Here is a 19460-nt window from a genome sequence, read left to right as displayed (position 1 = left end):
GTACTAGGCGGCAGCCCCCCCCCCAGTAATAGGCAGCCTCCCCAGTAATAGGCAGCCTCCCCAGTAATAGGCAGCCCCTTCCCCTGTAATAAGTAGCCCCCACCCCACCCCAGTAATAAGCAGCCCCTTCCCCTGTAATACGTAGCCCTCCCCCCCCAGTAATAAGCACACTCCCTCCCCCCTCCCCAGTAAGCAACCCCCCAGTAATAAGCAGGTCCCCCCTGTAATAAGCAGGTCCCCCAGTAGTAAGTAGCCCCCCCAGTAATAGGCAGCCCCTTCCCCTAATAAGTAGCCCCCACCCCCAGTAATAACCAGCCCCCCAGTAATAGGCAGCCCCTTCCCCTGTAATAAGTAGCCCCCAGTAATAACCAGCCCCCCAGTAATAGGCAGCCCCTTCCCCTGTAATAAGTAGCCCCCAGTAATAACCAGCCCTCCCAGTAATTGGCAGCCCCTTCCCCTGTAATAAGTAGCCCCCCCCCCCCGTAATAGGCAGCCCCCCAACCCATATACTTACCTCCTCCCTGCTGTCGCTCTCTGTCTGCTTGCCCTGACGTCAGCCCGGAACGCTTCCTCCCCGAGTCCTCTCCTGCGGAACTAATGAGCAGGGGACTCGGGGAAGAGTATCCTGGCAGGTCCCCCCCCCCAGTAATAACCAGCCCCCACAGTAATAAGCAACCCCATTCCCCTGTAATAAGAACACCCCCCCCAGTAATAAGCAGCCCCCCCCAGTAATAAGCAGGTTCCCCCCAGTAATAAGCAGGTCCCCCCAGCCAGTAATAGGCAGCCCCCCCAGTAATAGGCAGCCCCTTCCCCTGTAATAAGTACCCCCCCCCCCAGTAATAAGCAGCCCCCCCAGTAAACAACCCCTCCAGTAATAAGCAGGTCCCCCCCCCCAGTAATAGGCAGCCCCTTCCCCTGTAATAAGTAGCCCCCCCCCCAGTAATAAGCAGCCCCCCCCCCCCCCAGTAATAAGCAGCCCCTTCCCCTGTAATAAGTAGCCCTCCCCCCCAGTAATAAGCACACTCCCTCCCCCCTCCCCAGTAAGCAACCCCCCAGTAATAAGCAGGTCCCCCAGTAGTAAGTAGCCCCCCCAGTAATAGGCAGCCCCTTCCCCTAATAAGTAGCCCCCACCCCCCAGTAATAACCAGCCCCCCAGTAATAGGCAGCCCCTTCCCCTAATAAGTAGCCCCCACCCCCAGTAATAACCAGCCCCCCAGAAATAGGCAGCCCCTTCCCCTGTAATAAGTAGCCCCCAGTAATAACCAGCCCCCCAGTAATTGGCAGCCCCTTCCCCTGTAATAAGTAGCCCCCCCCCCCGTAATAGGCAGCCCCCCCCCCCCCGTAATAGGCAGCCCCCCAACCCATATACTTACCTCCTCCCTGCTGTCGCTGTCTGTCTGCTTGCCCTGACGTCAGCCCGGAACGCTTCCTCCCCGAGTCCTCTCCTGCGGAACTAATGAGCAGGGGACTCGGGGAAGAGTATCCTGGCTGCACAGACGTCAGTGTGCGCCGGCATCAGCGCGATTACCAGCGGGGAGCTGCGGCGCCCTCGCTGGTAATCGCTTCGGTGGTCAGCGGCGTCGGCACGCCGCGGGCCACATAGCACAAGGCAGCGGGCCAGATTCGGCCCGCGGGCCTTGTGTTTAGAGTAAAAGTTCCCGGCGGTGCCGCGGACCGGCGCTGAACACCCAACGGCCCGGCCCCGGTCCGCGGCCCGGCGGTTGGGGACCCCTGTTCTAGAAGGATTTTCCTGACATTTTCTTAGTTGCATTTTTCAGCAAAAGCCATAAAGAGCTTACAGCACATCAAAGAGATCTGTTTGTTGAAAGGTATCAGTCAGGAGAAGGGGACCAAGAATTTACAAGGCATCACGTATACCATGGAACATAGTGAAGACTGTCATACCACTGACGAAGGCTCTGTGCAGCCGATACGCGTCTGGTTAGAGATGTGTATACCTGGCAATTTTAAATATGTCTAAATAAAGGAAGATTACAAATTTTACTCTGCAAGCAAGCGTGGATTACACTTTTTCCTGCATGGAATTCTCTGTTTAAAGCCCAGGACCGGGGGCAGGTGAACCCGCTTGAGCAAGCAGTGGATCGTGAGATATATGAAGTGAGCAAGCTGACAGCACAGCACACCATATTCAAGTGTTTGTCATCAAGAAGTGGATTAAATTTGGCATAACAATGACATTACCAAAAACTGGATGCCCCTGAAAAATGATGAAAAGACCAGAGGGAAATTGTGGATTAGAAGATTTATATGTTTCCACCCCTTCCCTGTCCATTGGCGTTATCTTCTTCCTTATTGCTGCTCTCCTTCACGGATCCATTGCGGTGTAAGAGGGAGAAGAACCTGTGACTTTCCTTGGCGTAGACTCTAGAGAACATCTCTGGTCATCCACTAACATCCTTACAATGCAATTCCACCACAATCCTTCCCTGAAGGAAATTGGTCCATTATGCTTCCAAGAGGCCTACAGAAACATTAAAGGAGCTGCAGAAATTTCTGGCAAGTACTGGTTGTGTAGTGCATGTGACAACCACCTCCTGTATTAATAATAATAATAATCTTTATTTATATAGTGATAAAATCACAGAGGTGAGGAAAACAACAAAGACATTATTCACTGAAAAAGCCAAAAATGCAATACCGGATAATCTGCAAAGCAGGCACAATCGCCGTCAGCCTATGCGTTTTGGCCAAAATGCAGTACTAACACCCACATATACTAGTATGCATCAGTATTTTTTGTATGAAGTTTGCTAGAGTTTTTGGGGGAGCCCAAGATGTCAGCCAGTGTGGCCCACTTTGGAGATACAGGGCAACCCGCTGTTACATCAGTGAGCATTGATATCTTGTTTGGTGGGGTACCATCCATCTTTGGCTGGCACCTTTGGTATCGTTCACATGTGCAGGCTATGTTTGTATGCAGTCGCTCCTCCCCAATCTGGGCTGGGTTGAGTGGGTGACTGCATATTAGTCTGCAATGAACATGTTGCTCCTCCACACCATAGTCTGGCTGACTGCATAGCTTTAAGGGTTTACGGCAGTTGCGCCTACCCTACGGCGATTGTGCCTGCCTAACGGCGATCGTGCCTATGGCAATTGTGCCTGCTTTGCAGATTATCAGGTATTGCATTTCTGGCTTTTTCAGTGAATAAATTATTTATATAGTGCCAACATATTCTGCAGCGCCACTCTTCATATGTCTGGACTGTGGGGTAGTGTAGCGAGACGAAAGCCTTTTCTATGTCTTGCCAAAACCTACATCAGGTCTGCCAAAAGTATTTGGGAGAACATGTTATGGTCTGATGAGACCAAGGATGAACTTTTGTCCAGAATTCCAAAAGGTATGTTTAGAGCAAAGCCAACACTGTGCATCACCAAAAAAACACCATACTCACAGTGAAGCATGGTCGGGGCAGCATTATGCATTGGGGCTGTTTTTCTGCTGCTGGAAATGGAGCTTTCGTCAAGGTGGAGGGAATTATGAACAGTTCCAAATATCAGTTCATTTTGGCAGAAAATCTTCAGGCCTCTGCTAAAAAGCCGAAGATGAAGAGGGATTTCACCTTTCAACACGACAAAGACCCAAAGGATACGTGCAAATCAACAATAGAATGGCTTCGCGAGAATAAGATCAAAGTTTTCGAATGTCCCAGCCAGTGCCCATACCTAAATCCCATTGAAAATCTGTGGGTTGACCTGAAGAGGGCAGTACACATGAGATGTCTTGGAAATCTTTGCCCACTCTTCTTTGCAAAAGTGCTCAAAATCTGTCAAGTCAAGATGTGCCATGCTGATGGACAACTACCCAAAAAAGATTAAATGCTGTCATAAAGCCAAAGGGTACATCAACAAAGTTTTAGGGTGTGTATATTGCTGCAACCACATTTTTTTTAAACCCTAAAAGGTTTCAGTTTGTTTTTGAATGGAATTGTATAGATAACGGGTCACATTGAAAGTGAAAATCAATCTGAAATGATTCATCATTGTCCAGTTTTATAACATGACAAAAAATTGCATTTTAACACGTGTAGACCTTTTATATCCACTGTATAACCATATTTTATTCACAATAGAACACCTATCAGAAGTTGAAAGAGACATTTTTCCATTTCATTAAAAAAAAATAATATTTAGAAATAGATGGCAGCAACACATCTGACAAAGGTTAGGACAGGGTAACAGGCTGGAAAAGTAATTGGTACTAATAAAAAACAGCTGGAGGAGCAATTTTCTACAAAGTCACACGACTGCATATAAAAAGAGCATGTTAGAGAGGCAGAGTCTCTCAGGAGTAAAGATGGTCAGAGGTTCACCAATCTGTGAAGAACTCCATCTCAAAATTTTCAGAAGAATGTTCAATGCAAAATTACAAAGACTTTGAATATCCCACCGTATATGGTAAATAACATCAAAAGATTCAGAGAATGTGTAGGAATTCATAGGGACAAGGCTGGTGGTCAACATTGCATGCTCAAGATCTACGTGCATCGCTGCATTAATAACAGGTATGATTCTGTCATGCAGATCACTGCATGGGCTCGGGAATACTCCCAGAAATCTCTGTGTGAGAACACCATTCACATTCAATCCACAAATGCCAGTTAAAGCTGTATGAAGCAAAGAAGAAGCCATATATTAACACAATCCAGAAATGCCAGCATCTTCTCTAAATCAAAGCTAATTTAAAATGGATTGAGGCAAAATGGAAAACTGTTCTATGCTCAGATGCATCAAAATTTGAAATTCATTTTGGAAACCATGGATGCCAGGTCCTGCCGACTGAAGAAGAGAGGGACCATCCAGCTTGTAATCAGTGCACAGTTCAAAAGCCTGCATCACTTATGGTTGGATGGGGTTGCATAAGTGCCTATGGCATGGGCAGTTAACACATCTTAAATGGCACTACCAATGCCGAGCAGTATATAGAGGTTTTAGAACATTAGCTTCCACCCAGAATACAGATAGTCCCCTACTTGCGAACATTCGACTTACGAATTTCGCAAGATACGAACTATCTGTCCTGCACAATATGATGTAATGCTATGGCATTACATCATACTGTGCAGGGACAGGGCAGGCTTCTATCAAGCCTGATAGAAGCCTGTCCGGTCAGATCGCGGTTGCTAGGCCGCCAGGGGCCTTCTGAAAGGCCCTAGGGCTGTCTATGCAGAGCGCCTATCAAGCCGTGCGCTTGATGGGCACTCTGCATAGGCAGCCCTGGGGCCTTTCAGGAGGTTCCCGGCTGCCTAGCAACCACACAGCGTCCCGCAATCTCATCATGGGACGCTGTACGGGCCCCCTGAACGTCGGGGGCAGGCTGTTTCTTACAGCGGGCACCCAGCGGCAGCAGTTCCGACGAGCCGCTCGTCAGAACTCTTAACACTTTAAATACCGCTGTCGGAGCGGTATTTAAAGTGTTAACAGTTCCGACAAGTGGCGCGGCTCGTCGGAACTGCTGCCGCCGGGTGCCCGCTGTAAGAACAGCCCGCACCCGACGTTGTATGGAGCGGGATCCACCCGTGATCCGGCTCCATACAAGCATTTGTTCGACTTGCCAACAAAATGGACTTGCGAACAGGCTCCTGGAACGGAACATGTTCGCAAGTCGGGGACCATCTGTACATCTTTTTTAGGAAATGACCTTGCATATATTTTAGCAAGACAATTCTAAACCACATACTGCATCCATTACAACACCATGGCTTCCCAAAATAGTCCAGGTACTGAGTCGGCCACCTGCAGTCCAGAGTTTTCACCAATAGAAACCATTTGTCACATTGTGAACCAAAATTCCAATTAATAAGACCCTGGACTGTTGAGCAGCTAGAATCCTACATCAGACAAGAATGGGGCAACATTCCTCTCCCAAATCTCCAGCAGTTGGTCTCCTCACTTCCCAGATATTTACAGACTGTTGTAAAAAGAAGAGGGGATGCTGCACAATTGTAGACATGGCTCTAGCCCGACTTTTGTCAGATGTGTTGCTGCCCTGAATTTCTAAATGAGTCATTTTTAAAAAATGAAATAGAAAAATGTTTTGCTTTCAACTTCTGATATGTGTTCCATGGTGAATAAAACATCGTTATGTGAGATTTCCAAATAACTGCATTCTTTTCCATTTTACTTACATTCTACACAGCATCCAAAGGTTTTTGGAATTGGGAGTGTATTTTCACTCACTCAGTCTTGCACTCACCTTCTAATCAGACTGTAAACTGAGCATAAATCATTCCCCAACACAGTCCATACACCCCTGATACTCAATGCCCACCACTCCAGGTAAACAGGCCAAAAGTCTTACATACATTCACATAATGCTCTCCAGTAGTCAAAGGGTTAACACTATCAAAGGCTATAGGCTCAGAGCAAATGAGGACTAAACTTAATAAAGTTTTAACACAAATAGCTGCAGTGCTTACCAAAAGTTAAAAGTCAAATTGACATGCAATACAAGCAAAACCGTTATAAAATAGAAGGGGGAAATCCCAGAAGACCTAACAGAACTACGTTCCTTCTGCTTTCCTTGAGGCTAAGAGGAACAAGGGGACACCTCTCAGACTTAGCTGGCTTCTCAAAATGTGAACACGGTTCTATTGTCAAACATTTATTTTTAATACTTTCAGACTTTGACTTGGGTTTCAGAGCTGCCACTTACTTCATCAGGCAAATTCCTTGTTTAGGACTGGACAGGGAGACAATAAGGGGGCAAATATCATGAATGCTAAATAGTTAATTCTCTTGTAGTCCTCTCACTATAAGGGCATGTGGATGTTCAATCTGTATAAACAGTTGTCTATCTGCATTTCTTTTGGAGCCTGCTCAACCTAGAATTAGGTGATAAATGGACATTCAGCTCTTTTTCTGCAATAAAAGTTGTTGGCCCATTCAAAGAGTTTAAAGAATAAAACTAAGTTAACTCTGTAAACACCAAATAAAAAGTGTAATTTTGCCTTTTTATCACAGAGATGAAAACTAATTCGGATTTTAAAACAGGACATGAAACGTTGTTGTTTTTTAAAATTTTTTAATTTTTGTTAACCTAGTTTTCTGACTAGCCTGTTAGAACTTAATCTCTTTCACTTCTCTGTGGGGAAATGGAAGTGACAAATTCCCTGAATTCCACAGAATGGCTGCCAGAGAACACATAACTACATTATGTGGGGTGCAAATCATTCAAGGTCAAGTTATTGAATTTGATTTTTAGATGTCCAACTTCAAGGACAGGGGGAGGGACTCTTTATACAGCAGTGGTATTCAATATCCTATATTTATTCATTATGTCTGATGCTGTTGGTAAGACATCTGTTTGTCCATAGCTGGCTTTATTTGTTAGTAACACAAGTATAAAGTGTGTGTGTGTGTGTATATATGTATGTGTGCGCGCATATATATATATATATATATATATATCACCATCCTATTTTCTAGAAGTCATTAATGTAGTTTTTCATTTGAACAGGTATTTGTTTATTTTACATTTAGATCAAATGTGCAAAATCTGCACAGTGGTGGCACTCACATACTGTATTATCTACTTACAGCACTTATACTATGAGGATATTTTTATGTTCTTTAGATATTAGTGGATTAAGCAACTGAGGAAGGTTTGAGCTTCAACTTATTCCTAATTTGCAATATAACCCTTCTAGGTTTGGCTTTGTATCTGTAAAACTGGCACAGTTAAACGATGGGGTGGGTCTTAAGGAAACCAACAGGTTGTAATTCTACGGGATCTGCTGTTATATTATTCTAATATTATTTTATTGCAGCCAACATGAATGAAATACAGATGTAGCACTGATTAACAAATTATAAATGTAGTTTCTAAATATAAGCTTTACTCTGGGGCAAAAAAACTATCAAAAAGCTTTAGATTATATGTGTGGGATCAAAATTTATTACTATAACTGCATGTGGCTTAAGCTATAGTAGCAAAGCCTCTATCACTGCTTCTGCCAGGAAAAGCATGTACACTGGACTACTCTCCCCTTTCTTATTAGATATTATATATACATATTATACCTTTCTAATTTCCAAATGACAAGCACTTTATATCACATTTATTGCACTTCTAGCTGTTTTTGTTTTTCCTACCCTCCAGCCTTTCTCTTGATTGCATTCTCCCCCTTCCATCTCTTTGCATGGCCCCTACCTCCCTTGCTATTTGTATTTTCTCCTCCCTTTCCCCTCCTCCTCTCAGCCTCCACCCTCACTCCTGGTTACATGTTCTTATCATTGATATTCAGTACAAGCCTTAGTGTTTCTGGAAGGTTTTCCCTCCAAGCAAAGGCAGAGAAACAAAATCATGGGCAAGCTAATTCCCATGAGGCATGTCTATGTACGGAATGCCATTATACATGAAGCACACATTTTCCATATACAGAGGCGTATCGCTTGTATTGACAGCTGTTTGGTGTTAGATAGAGAAGGACTGCTGATATAAAGAACTATTATAGCACTTTTAACTCTTACCTTCCTTGGACACTGCAGTTCCCTGGCCAGGCTGAGTAGCAATTCATGGGAGATGGGATCCACCAGGTTGAGGAAAGTGGCATGTTTATATAAGATATCATTGAGGAATGTCCCCTCCAGGCCCAGGTCCTGCGGAGACAGCAAAAGGAGAGGTCACCACAGTCTGGGCCAAGGTTAAGCACTGATGTGACATCTAGGAAGTGACACCATTGATTTATGTACTCTTTATACATCTAGTAGGCGCTATCATATTTACACTGGGTACTGACACTATAGTATCCACAATGAGTAGCATGTGCCGTAGCTCCAGATGCAGTAGACGGTGGCCCCTGAGCCCCTCACCTGGCGGAGCAGTCTGAGGATGTGCAGCGCCCGCTCCTGCTTGTGGTCCCGGAGCAGTGCCTGTATGTCCCGTATCCAGGCTGCTCTCTTCACATATGGAGCTGGCTTATTTCTGCGCAGAACCCCAGGGATCCTCTCCGAGTTCAGTATCAGTGAAGTGAGGGCAAAATCACTGCGGGGCCCTGCAGCCTCCACCCGCAGGGGACCCATTTCCATTCCATCATCAGGATCATCTTCCAGGCTGCTCTGTCTGCTCAGTCGGCCCCCCATCACCCTGCTGGTGTAGCTGCCACGTATCCTGCACTAGAGGCTACTCTACTGTACCACTGCCAGCATGTACATGTATATGACCCCCCCACACTTCTACTGTGTATGTCAGTGCCTCCTGTTAAAGTCAATTACTACTAAGGGAGGATACTTTGCAGCCCCTTTACTACCATCTGTGCCATGGATCCTGCCTGCTACTCCTTAGGATCAGCATAGCCCCTAGTGCAGGACGTGAGGAGCTGTCCACGGCTGCTGGTGCTGAACTGGTCCCTATGTTGCATCTACGTGATCAGCATGGTGCTGGGTGTGCAGGGATGCTCAGTGTATGTTCAGTCCCTGTCTGTGTCTGCAGCTGCCTGTCTTCTGTTTGTTTATATCCCAGCTTCCAGGGTCTGACCAATCCTGAGCGGAGATGTAGTGGTGGGGGATGGTGAAGCAGTGTGTCTGGGGTGGCGGAGGGAGGGCTGCCAGTGTGTCTAAGAGAGAGGGAACAGGGAGGGCACTATGTCAGGGTGTGACATGTTCCCACATATATAGCAATGTCACGTAGACACTGCTAGACTCAATCCAAGACATCAGATGCAAGAAATGCGTTGCACCCTTGTCACCTTGACTGATTTTATACACATAGATTCCTTAAGTACTCATCATTTTAAAGTCAAGAGCTTGTGCCTCTACAATTCCAGCCATAAGTTATAAATCACTGACTTGTCCTCTTCTGTCAAGTTTCCAAAAAATGTCTGCTTTCACAGAAACGGACAGTACCCATTTCATAAAGTTGCAGATTTCTTGTGACTATGAGGATTGCAGGTGTGCAGTAGTAACACAATGTTTCAAGTGTTTTGCTCTTTGTCAAGCTATAGTAGAAACAGATACAGTAGCAAAAATAAAAAAACTCATAGGAATAATAAACATAATAAGAGCAACTGTAAACAGTAAATAATTGGAATATAGCATACAGAGCCAGGACAAAATGCATCTGCACAGCTGACACGTAATAAAGGCATCATGAGCCACTGGATGGAGTCCCTCATCATCCTAAAAACAGAGAGCCCAGATTAACAGAGGCACAGAATAACAAAGGAGTAGGGGGCAGCAGTCTGAGGACAGAAAAAGGAAGGGAGAGACACATGGATAGAGGGGGGGGGGGGGAAACAACCAAGGACAGGGGGGTAGTATACATAGGAAAGGCATAGAACTGTAAGAAGGCTTGTACAACTCTAATGTAGAGTGCTATAACAGAACAGCAGCCAGGACACATGGGAAGCTGGAGGAGAGAAACAAGGAGAAATAACTGCATTGAGAAAGTAAAGGGATAAAACAATAGGGAGGAAGCATTGTCAAAAAAGAGGGGGAAGAGAAGATGTACTATGAAGGCACATCACACAGGATGGTAGTCCAGCGTAGACTTACCCAAATGCCAATAGGTAGGAAGTCAAGGTCACCAAGGAGTGTGTGGAGCAGCAGGCACCACTGGTGGTATATTTAATGGTTGGAGGGGACCAGAAATGATGCAGGAAGCACGATTGCATGATGCCATAGAAGTGATGTGGAATGATGATGAATTTGGCTGATATTTGTCCCGTGTAGAGCCACCCAACTAGAGCCTAAATACATAGAAGGGAGGCAAATAGTAAGCTCATTTGGGGATGTGGCATTCTATTTAATGATTTTAAGGGTACATGCACATGGACGAATAAAAAGTTGCATTTGAGGTTCTCGGGCACAACTCCCATTAGTCAACACATGGACATCCTATGAGCGCGCTGTCTGATGTGCTAGAGAACGCATATTGACATGTGTTATTCTCATCCGAAAATCAGACAAGAATAGGACATGTTGCGACTCTTTTTACTCAGACTATTCATCAGAGTAGAAAAGGTCCATGTGCTTACACTCATTCAAATAAATAGGAGTTATTTTTGCTTGACTTTTAGACCGATTTTTCGCTCCGAAAATCGGATGGGGAAAGAAAGGCCGTGTGCATGTACCCCAAGAAGGTATTGGGCTTTTGACAGAAATGTTGGATTATGGGATAACCTTTTTAATAATGTCAAGTACTTAGGACAACATGTTAGATATTTTATACTTAAAGCTCTATTCATGTTTGGTATTTTGTATCGGACAAGCAAGTGATGCTAAATTGCTAAATGGGGATCTTTTTCTTTATGATCAGACATTTAGAAAGTTAATTTAATATTATGCTAAAAAAAAGAAGCAAAATGTCACCTAACTGTGGGAACATTTGGAAAATTTGGGGACATTTTGTAATCCTTTTTCTATAGAAATAAGAAGGTCTGCAGGGATATCAGAACAGGCAGCATCACAGAGGTCTAAGACTCATATGTTTCACTGACCATAGAAATCTCACATTGTATCATTGTATCGGAGCACTACAGCGCCCTCTGAATTTCTCCCAATAAAATGCCACTGCTTTCCACGTACAGAAACTCATTTTTCTTTTTGTTTTTCCTTTCCTGCTTTTTTCTGCAGCGCAAGACCATGTGATACAAGGATGGGGCAGGGCTGCGAGAGTGGGAGCCATAGTTTATAAGAAGTGCTGTATGCTATCTAAGGGCAGACTCATATGGCTGTATGCGCAAAAACGCACACGGTAGTGCAACGCCATGAAGGAATCTTCTTTGCATACATTTTACTGTACTTTTTGCAATGTTTAGGACCATTCACATTGGCTCAGGTTGATTTAAAAGGTTGTGCAGCCTAATTAGTACCAGATATGTTTGATTTCCCACAAACTGTGCAGCAATTCCGTAGGTATCGGGTGCAAATTTGCGCACCCCCATTGTCTCCCATGGGGCCTTTGGTGTGCAAATGCACACAAAGATAAAGCATGTTGCGCGCGTGAAAACACAATATAAGAGAATCCATTGAAAACAATGGGTTCTATTCTCTGCGTATTGCATGTGCAAATCTGTGAGTCCACCCTAAGTGGTCCTTCACACTTCTCAGTATTTTGTGAGCCAAAACCAGTAGTGGGTCAAAAACATGGAAGAAATGCAAATCTGCCCATTATACTTTCTCTCTGTATGTTCCACTTCTAATCTTGGCTCACAAAATACTGATGAAAATTATGTCCATGTGAGTCCGTCCTAATAGCGACTTTTCACAGGATGACTGTTGGGCACTATCGTCCAAATGATTCATTGCTCCTGTGCTTTCACACAAGAGCGATAGTCATTCAGCGAATGGAGGCAGAGCTCAGGAAACCCCTTCTGGCCACTCCATTCACTGTGAACAGGCAATTGTTTAAAGTTGAGCGACTATCTGTTTACACTGAGCAGGAAGTTTCTTACTAGTCACTTCATTTAAGTGAGCTGAAATGAAGCGACTGGTAACTACTGAGCGATTTCCCGCTCAGTACACTGGTCTTGCATTTAGATGGGACAACTATTGTTGAAAATTGTTAGTTTGAGCAATTTTTTGGTCAATTGCTGTCCTGTGTAAAGCCACCCTAAAAGAGGGAGCTCCCTCCCCTGCTATAACATCCATTTTACTTTAATAGTAAAATTTTGCCAAGTAGTCATGGATTGTCCTTTAGTACAGTGTTCCCCAACTCCAGTCCTCAGAGACCACTAACAGGTCATGTTTTCAGGATTTCCTCAGTATTGCACAGGTGATGTAATTATTGTCGGGGCCTCAGACATTGCCACAGGGGTTCTTACTATAGGAGATCCTAAAAACATGACCTGTTGGTAGTCCTTGAGGACTGGAGTTGGGGACCCCTGCTTTAGTAAATGGGTACAAAAGGCCTCCACCATTTTTTTTCTATTTATAAAAGTGGCAGTTGAGTATGTCAGGCAGCTGCCCTGCATTCCCTTTAACGGGTACACAACGGGTTTGGTGAATTTGGCACATCCTACACTGTAATTACATACTGACATACCTCTTGATGGTATATTAGTATATGTAAATGTGCTCATATCTGCTCTTAAGTATCTATTATAAATGGTAAATATGTGACTATTTGGTGCCAGGCATAACTGTTAACAGCTTTTTTCATCTTTCTCAGGTATACTTGACCAATGTTCTACCAGTTATCTAAATCAGAAATGACTGATACACGCTATCTTTATTACTTTGTAACCGCTAATAAAATGTTTCTTGTAAAGTGTTTCCGTGTTTTATTAGATAAAATGTTATGTAAAGCAGCCACACATATCATGTAATGGATTTAAAGTAAAACTCTACTCATGATGGCATTTTACTATATCTCACATTTCAAGGGCTCATGCACCATTAGGGCTATTTCAGACGACCGTATATCGGCTCGGTTTTCACGCCGAGCCGATATACGGTGTCCTTGTCTGCAGGGGGAGGAGGATGGAAGAGCCAGGAGCAGGAACTGAGCTCCCGCCCCCTCTCTGCCCCTCTCCACTATTTGCAATAGGAGGGGGCGAGACAGGGCGGAGCTAACTACCAGCACTTAGCTCCGCCCCATCCCACCCCTCCCATTACAAATAGTAGGAAAGGGTGGGAGCTCAGTTCCTGCTCCTGGCTCTTCTATTCCCCCCCCTGCAGACAAGGACCCCACATATCGGCTCGGCTTGAAAACCGAGCTGATATACAGTCGTCTAAATAAGCCCTAAGACTGTATAAATGGAAGTATTCTTTTCTAGACCCATCTCTGCTAGTTAGCGCCTCTTCCGACAGATGTATTTGCGCGAGTTCTTGTGCATGCAAAAATTGCATGCGCAAAACACAGAATAGAATTCATTGATTTCGATGGGTTCATTCTCATTTGCTTTTTTTGTGCATGCATTTCTCGCAGGTGCTTAAAAATAGAACCTGCTCTAACTTTCTAAGCAATTTGCGCAGTAAAGGGCCCCTTAGAAGTCTATGGCTGGTGCGCAAAAGCATGGAAAATGCGCAATATGTTGCGCAATTTCATAAAGGAGAGAACACATCTGGACCTCATTAGGGTAAATAGCCTTTTAAATCGGGGGGGAGGGGGTGGGGTTCGCACGTGCATATGAACATGCCCTTCCTACGCAAAAAAGTACAGGACTATTCGAAGAAGCCCTTATGTACCAAGTCTGACGGAGTCTGTATAGCAGTGTTTTGGGGACAGCTGAGCTCTATACAGGCTCTGTGCCAGTGTCCATGAGTCATTTGTCCACATAAGAGTTTAGTCACATTGTAAATACATGGTCTTACTTATTGTGTACCCATTTTAATGACATGATGTTTTATTGGCTAGTCAGACAGAAACATAAATTCAGAATTCTGCAGTCCTGCTGGAATTAGAGATCAGTGAATTGTGGGAACTCAGTTAAGATCTTTCACACTTGTTGATGATTGAACATTCTGGACTTAAACAGATGAGCATGATGTAGAGCAGAGAATAGAACCTATTAATTTCCATGGGTTCACGCTCACTTTTTTTTTTTGCACCCTTTGTTTTTGCGGGTGCAATAAAATAGGACCTGCCCTACCTTGTGCATGTTTGCACACCAAAGAGCTTCATAGAGGTATATGGGAGGTGCACAGACACTCACATCTGCCCGCGCAGGTATGCGCTAAACGCAGCACATACCCATGATCACCGGCACCTTGTTAGGCTAATTAGCCTTTTAAATCAGGGTGAGGTGATTCCCCTGCCTGTATAAATGTGTGGTGCCTGTGCAAGTACGCTCTGTATTTGTGCAGGCACAAGCACTTAATACTCTAGTTCATGCATATCACACTCATATATTTAAGCCCTCATTGACGATCGCTGCCCCGTATAAACAGCTCAGGGAGCTTGTTCATCAATTCATTACATCTTTATATACGCCGTTAGGGCGCATTCAAACGACCGTATATCGGCCGGGTATTCACGCCGGCCGATCTACGGCTTCTCTCTGCAGGGGGAGGAGGCTGGAAGAGCTGGGAGCAGTGCACTGAGCTCCTGCCCCCTCTCTGCTTCCTCTCCGCCCCTCTGCACTATTTTCAATGAGTGGAGGCGGGATGGGGACGGGGCTAAGTTCCGGGAATTAGCTTCGCCCCCGTCCCGCCTCTCCTCATTGAAAATAATGCAGGAGGAGGAGAGGGGGCAGGAGCTCAGAGCACTGCTCCCGCCTCTTCCAGCCTCCTCCCCCTGCAGAGAGAGACGCCGTATATCGTGAATACCCGGCCAATATACGGTCGTCTGAATGCACCCTAACGGCATATATAAAGATGTAATGAATTGATGAACAAGCTCCCTGAGTGTTTTCTTTTATAACTTACCCCATAGTAGTTACTTATGTATCAGTTTTGTTGCAGCACATAAGCATGAGTGCGTTTAATTTATCATTCCTCTGAAAATAAGAGTTTTCATACCAACTTGTAAAACCCATTGAAAAAAGTGTTGTTATGATTACCTTGTAGTATCCTTGGTGTTGTATAGTTCATAGTTTCTCTTTAGATACTCTATTTTCTTATGCGCATCCAACATGTTAGGGTAACTACCCACTAGCGTTTGGTTTTTTTCCGCAGCAAATTTGCTGCGTTTTTTCCTAAATGCCTTTGGGACTTCCTAATGTTAAAAACGTGACGCAACTTTGCATTTTTAACATTAGAACAAACCATTGACAATTGGAAAAATAAAACGCAGCAAATTCGCAGTGGAAAAAAAAACGCTAGAGGGTAGTCACCCTTACTGAGAATTTTGTAGGGTAATTGGCATGTGTATGGTTAAACACACTATTACTTAGGTGGCCTTTACACCTGCGGTAGGGCTCAGTTCAGGCTTTGCATCTTTCTGCCCCAGTTTCCAGTGTAGTGATTTCTGGGCACGTGAAAAATTGCGCCGGGAAAAATAGGACATGAGTGACTGAGAACGGCGACCGAGTTTATACAGCGCATAAAAAAAGGATTGTTCTTTTCTCAACATACAAGGGAAGCTCCTATAGACGTCTGATTGCAGAAGGGCCACGGGTCGGACAGCTTCCACTGACTTCAATGGAAGCCGTCCGCACAGAATCTGCCTTCAAATAGAAAATGCGGAAATAGAGAATAGATAAGCGGAAAACCACAATTGCTTGTGGGCAGGAAGAACAGCATGGAAGGTATTTGCTATGGAATCTGGAAGTGGACGCCTGCTCTGGATTCCGCAATGCAAATCTGGCCGTGTGCAGATGGCCTTTAGGGCTTATTCACACGGGCGTATATCGGCCAGGTTTTCATGCCCCGGCCGATATACGCTGCCCATCTGATGCATTGGTTTGCAATGCATCAGTGCACAGGAGCGTATCTCCGCAGCATAGAAGCGTCCAGTCGGACACTGTCGCGGCGGCAGCTGCATTGACTCCTATGGGAGCCAATGACAGCTGCAGGAGAAGGGAGGTGGGAGGGAGTTTAGCAGTGTGACTGCGAAACTCCGTCCCCCTTCTCCTCTTGCCACTGTTTGCAATGGGAGGGGCAAGGCAGGGGTGGAGCTAAGTTAAGAGTTATGCAGGGGGAGCGGGATACCGCCGCGATAGCTCCGAGAACAATGCAGCTATTTTGAATATGGTTCTTGACTTTAGTAACAGAGATTAAAAGACTAACAACAGAACTTGAAGTAGGGCGATGACTCCTTCTATGGAGTGAAGTCTATACAAGCAGATACCTAGATGTTGGAGCTAATGGTGAGTTATTTACTGTTGTTTATTCACAACTCCACTGCACAGTATATCGAACACAGCATAATAGCTCCTCTCATCAGCTCAGACGGAATTGAGATCCATCAGATATATAACCTGCAGAGGGGGGAAATGGTGATATATGTGGGATATAAGTCATGTAAAGTCCAGAAATAAATTCCTCATGTACACACAGCAGCTTATTCTGAACGGTTATCTAAAAACTCAGATAGGATTTAACTTCTTAGTGCCCCAGGACATATATGTATTTCATAGGTGTGCAGGGTTTCTATGGAGCAGGTTAGTGAGCTAAGCTCACTCCATACATGGCCAGCATCGGATGTTTTTAACAGCTGACATTTGATTCATGCCGATCGATTGCAGCTGTTAACCCTTTAGGTGCAGCTGCCAATTCTAACAGTACCATTTAAATGCATTGTTTGCTAATCAGAGGTCCCAAATGTCCCCTGTGAGGAGATTGCAAGGTGCTGTCAGGGTGTCATAGCAGCCGGGGGCCTTCAGAGAGACAAAAAATAAAAAATAAAAATAGCAGCGTCCTTAAGAGGTTAAAGGGAAAAAAAAGCTCCCATAATACAGTATCAGATAGTTCAAACCGCAAAAATAGACCGCAGAGATAACATGTCATTAACCTTTAAAAGACGACATAGGACTTTAACCCAAAACAAAGCTCAGTTTGCATAACCAGAAGCAGAGTGATAAATGAACACGTAACTGTATCCTAAGAGCAAGTTCTCACCTGGCAGACTCCGACTGTTCCAAACATCTCAGGTTTGTAAAAATCTATGTACATGGCCTTATTCAGACGGGTGTATATCAGATTTTCACGCCCGACCAATATACGCTGCCCCTCTTTGCAAGGGGAGGGGATGGGACGAGAGCTAGTGCATTGAGCTCCCACCCACTCTCCGCTCCTCGCCACTGTTTGCAATGGGAGGGGCGGGAGAAAGGTGGAACCTAGCCCCGCCCCTGTCCTTCCCCTTCCCTTGCAGAGAGGGGCAGTGTACATCGGTCGGGCGTGGAAACCCGATCGATATACGCCCGTCAGAATCAGAACTATGCCCCAAAAACAACCCCATTCACATGTATGGAAGTGATATTCAGTCACTGAAACTGCTGCAACAAATCTTGCACATGTGAACATACCCAATCAGGCCTTAATCACACAAACGTTTTATCGCGGCTATTTTGCCGCAATAAAACGTCAGCTGAAAATCGCAACCATCCGAAGCACTGGATTCCAATGCATTCATTTAGATGGACAATTTTCCGACACCTAAAATTGTCCGGCTGGAAAAGATAGCGCATATGCTGCGGATTTCACCTGGCTGCTTTTACATACAGGCAGAAAAGATAGATCTTGCCCTATCTTTTGGCCAGGATCAGCCGCCAGGTCCCATAGACACCTATGGGAGCTGCCGGGAGGTGGAGGGCTTTAGCAGCGGTTTGCGCTGCTAAACTCCCTCCCCCTCCCTTTACCAGCAGCTCCCATAGGCTTCTATGGGAGCTTCTATTGCCACAGTCAGCCAGCCAAGGCAAGGGGAGTGAGTTTAGCATCGTTAAACTCCCTTCCCCCAGCCGACGGAATTCCGGGCTGCGGAGTATATACGCTGCACCCGGTCATGTAAATGGGTGAGAAAACGCTAAATTTTGTCTCTGCTTTCTCTCATTCATACGATTTTTTTGCCTGCAATGCGGGCAAACGAAGATCGCAATGCCTGTGTGTTAGAGGCCACAGTCACAGCATATTAAATACCCAATAATCTCTCAGCTAACGAGGACTAAAGTCCAACATTATCATTATTGCCAGCTGTGAAATGAAATCTGAACAAGTTTGCACATTGCAGGCAAGTTCATTGATTTAGTTTATATATGGGTAGGTTATAATGACTCATATGACTGTAAATGGAGTTATTTATTTATCAAATGTTTGTGTTTTATAGTACGGGAACTATTTACTTCCTGTTTACAGGACATTATTAATGTGTGTAAACAGGACTTCTTTACCTCAAGGGACTCCTATAAATCAGAAGCTGACAGTGGAGAAAAAAATCATTCTCATCCATTGTCAGACCTAGTGACCTGGCATTAGGTAGACTGAATGCTCCACCTGATTACAAAGAATTGAGTTGCACTGGCAGCCTACCATCTGGGCTGTTGGTTTATCTGTTTATTATTTTATTTTACTTTACCTTTTTCTGCTATTGTGCTATTCTCATTCTTTGCAAGTATTAGAGAACTATAACAGCTAGCACTTTCTATCTGGAAAGAATAAAGGTCCATTTACACAGGACGACTGTTGGACAAATGAGGCCCGACACTCGTCCCTGTGTTTCCTGGCGCCCGTGCTGTCACACAGGAGATATTGGTGCTTGCTCGCTCATGGAGTGGCCAGCAGGGGGGGGGGGGGGCAGTGCAGGAGATTTCTCTCCTCTCGCTCCCCCACCCCTCTCCATTAAGATAACACAGTGGACGTTTGCTACTGAATGGCCACTGTTTAAACTGAATGATAAACGATGAAGCTCATTGTTTATGCTGCAAAAAAGATCAGCGATTAGCTCATCGTTCTGTTTAAATAGCAGCCGTTCAATAGTGAACAGCCACTGTGTTATCTCAATGGAAAGGGGCGGGGGAGCGAGAGGAGAGAAATCTCCTGCACTGCTCCGCCCCACTGCTGTCCGCTTCCTGAACCAGCCAGCTCTGCTAGCTCCCGTGCAGGAGCTTGGGAGCGAGGAACAC

At 45.0% G+C, this 19460-nt stretch overlaps 1 protein-coding gene across 1 annotated transcript in view; it reads right to left on the bottom strand.

Moving 5' to 3' along the window:
• The window catches only part of LRRC75B (leucine rich repeat containing 75B), a 30497-nt gene extending 21300 nt beyond the window's left edge, over positions 1–9197 (bottom strand). Inside the window, exons 1-2 of the mRNA XM_066601938.1 lie at positions 8833–9197; positions 8491–8619 (exon numbers count right to left, since the gene is read on the bottom strand). Of these exons, the coding sequence (XP_066458035.1) occupies positions 8491–8619; positions 8833–9102 (399 nt within the window). The 5' untranslated portion in view covers positions 9103–9197. The remainder of the gene's footprint in view (positions 1–8490; positions 8620–8832) is intronic.
• Between the last annotated feature and the right edge of the window lie 10263 nt (positions 9198–19460).

This window comes from Eleutherodactylus coqui, chromosome 5 (assembly GCF_035609145.1).
Source record: "Eleutherodactylus coqui strain aEleCoq1 chromosome 5, aEleCoq1.hap1, whole genome shotgun sequence".
NCBI lineage: Eukaryota > Metazoa > Chordata > Amphibia > Anura > Eleutherodactylidae > Eleutherodactylus > Eleutherodactylus coqui.
The sequence above is the reverse complement of the archived record's forward strand: the minus strand, read 5'-3'. Positions and strand labels throughout refer to the sequence as shown.